The 8,198-nt window shown below is 37.6% G+C and overlaps 1 protein-coding gene across 1 annotated transcript in view; it reads left to right on the top strand.

Annotated features, from left to right (window-relative positions):
- Positions 1–1,738: 1,738 nt before the first annotated feature.
- LOC110112977 overlaps positions 1,739–8,198 on the top strand; it is a 7,026-nt gene continuing 566 nt past the window's right edge. The window contains exon 1 of the mRNA XM_028700555.1: positions 1,739–2,142. Coding sequence (XP_028556388.1) covers positions 1,739–2,142 — 404 coding nt within the window. The remainder of the gene's footprint in view (positions 2,143–8,198) is intronic.

Below are 8,198 nucleotides of genomic sequence, written 5' to 3'. Positions count from 1 at the left end.
TGGTGAGCGGAGAAGGTATTTCTGTTGATCCCCAGAAGATTAAAGCTGTTGCTGGTTGGCCAAGGCCTACTACGGTATTTGAGGTACGTAGTTTCTTGGGCATGGACAGATATTATAAAAAATTTGTGAAGGGATTTTCTTAGATTTCTACGCCTCTGACGAGACTGACTCAGAAGTCAGTAGCTTTTGTTTGGACATTGGCGTGTGAGGCTAGTTTTCAGAAGTTGAAGGATTGTTTTACTTCAGCTCCAGTGTTAGCACTTCCATCAGGTATGGAAGGATTTCAGGTGTTCAGTGATGCTTCATTGAAAGGTTTGGCCTGTGTTCTGATGCAGCATGGTAGGGTAATTGCTTATGCTTCGAGACAGTTGAAACCACATGAAAAGAATTACCCGACGCATGATTTGGAGTTGGCTACAGTTGTGTTTGCTTTGAAGATTTGGCGTCACTACTTGTATGGCGTCAGATGTGAGACCTTTACGGATCACAAGAGCTTGAAGTACATATTCACTCAGAAGGATCTGAATTTGAGGCAAAGAAGGTGGCTTGAGTTGATCAACGATTATAACCTGACGATTCAGTATCAGCCTAGCAAGGCTAATGTGGTAGCAGATGCTCTGAGAAGGAAGTCTTCTGGATTATCAGGTATTCAGCTCACTTCTGATGAGTATATACGAGACATGGAAAGATTACAGTTAGAGGTGATTTCCTTTACTGGTGCGAATTCTGGTATTTTCACACAGATGAACATTCAGTCTTCCCTGGAAGAAAGGATTCAAAAAGCTCAGAAGTCGGATTCCGATTATTTGAAGTTGATTGCTCAGATTGAATCTGGTAAGAAACCTGAACTTCGAGTTTCTGATTCTGTTGTTATTTTCTGCAAGAATAGACTGTGGATTTTTGTGTTTGGAGATCTGAGGAAAGAGATTCTGTATGAATCTCACCATTCAGGCTATACGATATATCCGGGAAGTGACAAGATGTATGGAGATATGAAGAGTTTGTTCTGGTGGCCTGGAATGAAAAAGGATGTAGCGGATTTTGTTTTGAAATGCGAAGCCTGTCAGTTAGTGAAGGTAGAGCATCAACGACCAGGAGGTCTTTTGCAGTCGTTGCCTATCCCGGAGTGGAAGATCTTGCCAAGGGTTTTCCTCGATCAAGGCAAGGGCACGATGCCATTTGGGTGATTGTGGATCGATTGACGAAGTTTGCACATTTTCTTCCGATCAGGCAGACGGATCCGGTGGATAAGTTGGCTCAGGTATATGTGAAGGAGATTGTCAGATTACATGGTGTGCCTAAAGTGATTGTATCTGATCGAGATGGACGGTTTACTTCCAAACTTTGGAAGAGTATTCAGCAAGGATTAGGTATGAGGTTGCATTTCTGTACTGCTTTTCATCAGCAGACTAACAGACAGTCTGAGAGAACTATCCAGGTACTGGAAGATCTTATGCGATTATGTGTCTTGGACTTTGGAGGAAGCTGGGAAGATTATATCCCTTTGATCGAATTTGCTTATAATAACAGTTTTCAGTCCAGCATTGGTATGACACCTTATGAAGCTTTGTATGGCCGGAAGTGTAGAACTCATTTGACTCTGACTGAGATAGGAGATAGACAAGAAATGGGTACAACATTTATGGATGAAACTGTTAAAAAAATCAATTTGATTAAAGAAAGATTGAAAGCTGTACAAGATCGATAACAGAAGTATTACAATCAGAAGCACCGATTTATGGAATTTCCAGTTGGTGACTTTGTGCATATCAAATTCAGTCCGATGAAAGGAGTTAGCAGATTTGGAAGAGTGAGTAAGCTCAGTCCAAGGTATGTTGGACCGTTTGAAATCCTTGAAAGGATTGGTAAGTCTGCTTACAGACTGTTACTATCTGATCAGATGTCTGATGTGCACAATGTTTTTCACGTATCTACTTTGAAAAAGTGGATATCTGATTCTGGAAAGAAATTATCTGTTGATGAAGTAGAGATTCAGGAGAATCTGAGGTATGAAGAAGAACCTGAGTTGATTTTGGCCTATGATGTACGTAAGTTAAGAAGTAAACAAATTCCTATGGTTAAAGTTCAGTGGAAGCACCGAACAGCACGAGGAGCGACGTGGGAGAAGGAGTCGGACATGAGGCAAGCATATCCGTATCTTTTTTGACTGAGTTTTGGTTTGGCAATGTCGAGGATGACATTTTTCTGAAGTTGGGGAGATTGTAAAGACCACTTTGCTCCTAGGTTCGTCCGGACGAAGTTCGATCGTTTGGGACGATCGGTACAGGTTGTGCAGGAAAATAGTTCTGGCTGTATGGTTTGTCTGGACAAAAATAGGATCGTCTGGACGAAATTTTTACCGAGAGCAAGTCATACGGGACGATAATTAATTTCTTCTGGATGAAATTTGTCCAGAGCCCAAATCATCCGTGACGATAATTAATTTCGTTTGGACGAAATTCGTCCAGAGCCTAGATCGTCCGCGACCGTCTGGACGAAATTCGTCCATAGCCTAGATCGTCCGGGACGAAGTTGCGATCGTCCGGTACGATCAGTCTTGATATATATGGAAATGAAATATTTTGGAAAGAAAAGGACGCCCAGGAGAGAAAAAAATGAAGGAAAAGAAGCAAAAGAGGATTTTTGAACGACTCCGATCTGTTTTCGTCCGTTGTGGTAGTTAGAGAAGTTGACCGACTCGAGGTAAGGCACATTCCGCCTTTCTAAATTTTCAGAAATGAGATTTTTGACGCATTTTCTGTTCCGGATTTTGTTTCCGTTAGCGAATTTATGGTATTATTTTCTCCTGACAAAGGTTTTACCGCATAACTTTTGTTATGTCTCTGAGATGATAATTATGCACGTTTTGAGTATTTTATGGAAGATTTGTGCTTGATATTTTGGATTCTGTGGTGTTTTAATTGAACTGCAAATTATCAGTATGTTGAAAAATGTTTTATCAGTACAACGAAAGTATTATAATGTTGTTGTGAATGTTCTATGGAAATTTGGTAAATTTCTGGATGTGTGAATTTTGTGTAAATTCCGTATACTGCCATTATGCCGCTGAATTTTCGTACGATTTCTGAAATTCTGAAATGAGATGATTGGAATGAATTGATTATTTGTATGCTATCAAAAGGGAGTTATAAGGGGCCGGAATCCTTTGTGATTCCATTTTCTGGGTCCGGGAAGGGAGACATAAGGGGAAGTTTTGAAACCTGAAATTTTGTATACCTGTTTTGTTCTGGTGCTATAAGCACAAAAGGGAGCTATAAGGGGAAGTTCTTGTGCTATAAGCACAAAAGGGAGCCATAAGGGGAAGAGGGGAAGTTCCGACATTTGGAAGGAAGTTTTGTTCTGAAATTATCTGTTCTGTAAAGCTGTAATGTGATTTTATCTGATTTCAGATTTCTGTACGACTCTGATTATTCCGTATGATTCTGTCTGCTCTGTGACATGAAAGCTTTATGATATCTGATATGATATGATTTCAGTTTTCGTATTTGATGTTTGATTCTGATTGAACTGTTATCTGACTGTCTGTTGTACGATTTTTGTACGATTGTTCGATTTCTGTACGGACACTTTTTTGATACATTTTCTGATGTGAGTTTCTTATGATTTTGATTGGTGATTGATGTCTTGCTGAGCTGTTAGCTCATCCTTATTTTCTGCATGGTTTCCAGGTTCTGGGAAAAGGAAGGAGGTCTTGGACTAGATGTTCTGAGTCTGATCTGTGATTAGGTACTTGATACTTTTGATTTTTATATAGTCATGGCTTTTCTATTATGTTATGTTCTTTCTGTCTGAAGCCATGCACTGTATCTGTATATGATTATTTTGATGGAAGAAAAGATAGATGAACTGCGCTGTGTTTGGATGTTTATAGTAGCTCTGTGTTTTTCTGTCTGTGTTAATTTGGAAGAAAGTTTCTGAAGCAAATTCCAAAGCCAGATCCTGGATTTGTTGGCTGTGTGCGGCCCGATGCGAGCGGGATCCGTCTCGGTCGGGTTGGGTCGTGACACCATATCCCTTTTAAAGATATATTTGCAAAACCTTATCTATTTAAAAGAGAGTGAGTAAGGAAAATCTTTAGTAGTCATTTAAAGAAACTAGACTTAAATTTGTTAGAGGCGAGGAGGCAAGATGATGCAAATAAAAAGGATGATCCCAACTATTACCCTTACCACCAAATGTTGAGTTACCAAATTAAGGATTGTATTATTTTTAAAGATTGTCTTGAGAAGAACTTTACGCAAGGTAACATCATAATTCATTTGGAGTATTTGGTAGATTTGAAACAGGGATCAATCAAGACAATTTCAGGTAACAATTCTAACTTTTCTCTGTCCACAAAACATTCTTGTGATTTTACTTTATACTAGGTGTTTTAAAAAGCTGATTAACAAATCTTTTCATCTTTCTTAACAGCTACCGATGAGAGCTCAGTTCCTAAACTAGGAGATTGACCTGGAGGCTTCGCAAGATGAAGTTGAGCTACTTTCCTCTCCGATAGTTGTAGGAATTAATGTATTAAATAAAAAAGAAAAGAGCAACATTTTTATATAGATAAAATGTACTAATGAGATATGTATTCAGGTGATGGATGGTGGTTTATAAGCCTTATCCTTATTTATGTTATCTGACTTTAATTTTCTCTATCAAAGGCAAAGGAAAGAAAATTTAATAAAAAATATTCTTCTACATCTATTTTGATGATTAATCATGAGAATGAATTGAAAAATGATCCTTCTTTAACAGACAAACAAAATTCAGTCAAGATCATTCAAGATATTAAAAAACTCAACCTTCCATATGTGACCTCTAAAGCGAAGACAAGTCTAAGATCTTATCAGATGGTGAACTCCTATAAATTAACTTCCAAGGAAGTACCATTTTGATATATTTTTCATATTCATATTCCAATTCAAAAAATGTTGATGCATTGCCTATAGAGAGCATAGACCCTACTATTATTTATCCTCTGAAGGATATCATGGAGGTATAACTTCTGTTAAAAATAATGACCCCGAGCTTGAGATTTTGATGATGCCAAATAATGAGTGTTTTAGAAGAACTTTTCATTGAATATTCTTTTATTTGCTATTGTCCTTGAGTACTAACATTTTAGGAAGATCACAAGTGACTCAGGACGAAAGGAAGACTCAAGAACGGGTAGATTAGGAGTATGAGTCAGACATTATATTTTTCTATTTATTTTATTTTTATTTTATTGAGTCTAGCCACAAAATGCATAAGAGTAAGAGCAACCATGCACACACACAGGGGGAGAGTTTGTTTTTAAATGCAAAATGTATTAGAATTTCTTCTCTTGAGATCGTACTGTACGATTTTAATTCGTACCGTACGATCCGAGCTATGTGGATGATTCTGTGAATAGATCATACTGTACGAATAGTTTCGTACTGTACGAATAGTTTCATACTGTACGATATGTTCAGATCCAAAACCCTAGCCGTCGTTTAGTTTAGTAAGTGATTTTGCACTGTTCATACTGTATGAATAGTTTCGTACTGTACGATCTATTTTAAATACTTACTTAAATTAACTTATGATTAGTGCATGAAATCCAGGCCTAATTAAATTTTGAACATCGTACTGTATGAACCAGATTGTACTATACAATGAATAGAGATGAAGTTTGATCGTCCCGAATATCTTCCTGGACGATCTCTTGGTTTTTGTCTCATCGTACTGTACGATAGTGATTGTACCATACGATGAACAGAGATGACATCTGGTTGTCCAGACCATCGTCCTGTATGAATAGTATTTTGTGAATCGTACCGCACGATATTATATCGTACAGTACGAATTGTTTTTTAACTGTTCGTACATCTTCGTACCAGGACGAAGTCTGTTTATGAAGATCGTACTGTACGATGTTGAATCATACTGTACGAACAGTAACAACTACTTTTGAAATAAGAGGTTTTTGGAGCCCGTTTTAGATGTCAATCAAGTTCTTATTCAGTAAGAATCACAAAGGGGGTGAATGTGGTGAGAGAGGGATTCCAAGGGAGAGAGCTCTAGAGAATTTCTTTAGGGTTGAGAGAGGAAGGAGAAGGTGAGCGTTGTGAGGGAGAAGAGGTGTGAGGGAGATCACACGATTGCTCCGTACTTGCTGCATCTTGCTCCTCCTGTGGCCCTAGAAGAATTTGAGGGAGGATCTCCAAGGGAAAGGCTCGTCTATATCCGTGACCTCGAGGTTCTCTGCCTTCTCCAGGAGGGAGAAAAATGAGAAGGTTCTCTGCCGTCCCCAAGAGGGCGAAAATAGAGTTTGACACTCCGCCACGCCGGGTTGGTGAAAGGGAGGTTTTTAAAGGCTTCTCCGCCTTGCCGAGGGGGGCAAAAGGAGAACTATTTTTGGTAGTGAAAATCCCGGAGCGGAGGACTCCGAGGAGTGGACGTAGGTCATATTTTGACCGAACCAATATAAAAATTCTTGGTGTGTTTTTTCCTTATCATCATTTACTTTTTACTTGCATTTAATTTTCATAACTATTGCTTGGTGAAATTTGTGGAAGAAAACTTGCTTAAAGTTTTGTTTTAAAATTTCAAAAATAACAAAAAAAATTAGAACTCTTGTTTAGGGTTATTTTTATTGAGAAAAATATTTTCACAATTCACCCCCCCTCTTGTCATTTAGTAATTTCAACTTCTTGGTGGAAAAGTCTCACGCCGTAGGTTTTCGCCTTAGAAAAAGTCAAGAAAGTTATCTCTAATGTTCTAATTCAAAATTCTCCTCGGTAATCAAATCTTTCCTCCAGTCCATTGGGTTATGATTCTGATGTTCCCAAGGTTAATAATAACATTTTAGTTCATCTTATGAAGTTCAATGATGAGTTGATCATTTACAATTCCCTCATTCTCTTAATGGAGATAAGAGAATCTTTAATAAAAGAACTTCTCAAACTGAAGATTTTCCTAACTCAACTAGCTTTGACTTCACAAGATGAAGCCCTCTACTTTGAAAATCCCAGGACTAACCTTCTCAGACATTGATTTACTTTTGGGTACTGCGATAATAATTTCCAACTTTACATCATTATAAATGTGTGAAAATTCAAGTTATCTAGAGTTTTTATTGATTTGGTTGCATCAGCCAATAATATGAACTTAATGACACTCGCATACATCAAAGTGGATACGTATATGCTCACCACCGACAAGTTGGTGTTATTAAGGTTCAATAGAAAAGGTGAGAAGGCTTTAGATTCAATTACCCTCTTTTTAGAGATTGGATATTTGAAAAAGAAGAAAAAATTCATATAATTGATTCGTAGCACCCTTTAACGCACTCCTTGGTATACCCTAGATCCATGAATATAAAAAGGTTCCATCTGCCCTACACCAATGCTTCAAGTATCAAAGAGATGGCATTGAGTATGTAATTAAGGGTGATTTATAATAATTTTTATTCAAGAGCCTGATATCTATAAGGATGCTGCATATTATGCACCCAAATGGTCCTTTGCCCATTATAAAGTTGAGATTAAGGTTACTGAGGAAAAAGCCAGTGAGAAAAGCTCAAAAGAAAATTAAGGATCAAATGTAAGGGATACAATAATCATATAGTGAAGATGATCCAAAGATGATGGTCCTTAAGCCTCCAAACATGTTACCTCAAATAGGTGGGAGGATGGCCCAAAGGGCATATAGTCAAGGCTATGCTTCATTCAAAGAAGAACACCCCTAGTGTACATTAACCTGGAATTAAGTTCCAATGAGGAACTAGAAGTACGGGTTTTTAGAATTCCTTTTGATTACTAGAAAATCAATCCTTCTCCAAAATTTGATCTCACTTTAGAATGTGATAGTAACCTTGAGTGCAATACTCCTGAAGTTCAAAGTTTTGAGTCTGAATTTATTATGTATAAAAAGCCAGTAGGAGAATCAAAGCCTTAACCTTAACCCCACTATATGTTGGTAGGGTTGTATGGTTAGTGATTGATGAAGCTCTTAATTTATCTAATGAATTAAAGAATGATAAAAAATTTTATCCTAGCTCCTCCACCTCAAGGAAAGAAGATGATTTAACCCTTGAGGAGGGACATTTCAATGATATAATAGAATTATCTTTTGGCTACTTTCCTATTGGTGTTAAACATTATTCCTCTAAAAGTATTTGTTGACCACTTTATTCGAAGTCAATTTCCCCGGATTCAATTCTA

The sequence above is a fragment of the Dendrobium catenatum genome, unplaced genomic scaffold (assembly GCF_001605985.2).
Source record: "Dendrobium catenatum unplaced genomic scaffold, ASM160598v2 fragScaff_scaffold_1557, whole genome shotgun sequence".
NCBI lineage: Eukaryota > Viridiplantae > Streptophyta > Magnoliopsida > Asparagales > Orchidaceae > Dendrobium > Dendrobium catenatum.
Note: the sequence above shows the minus strand (reverse complement) of the source record. Positions and strands in the feature narration are given on the sequence as shown.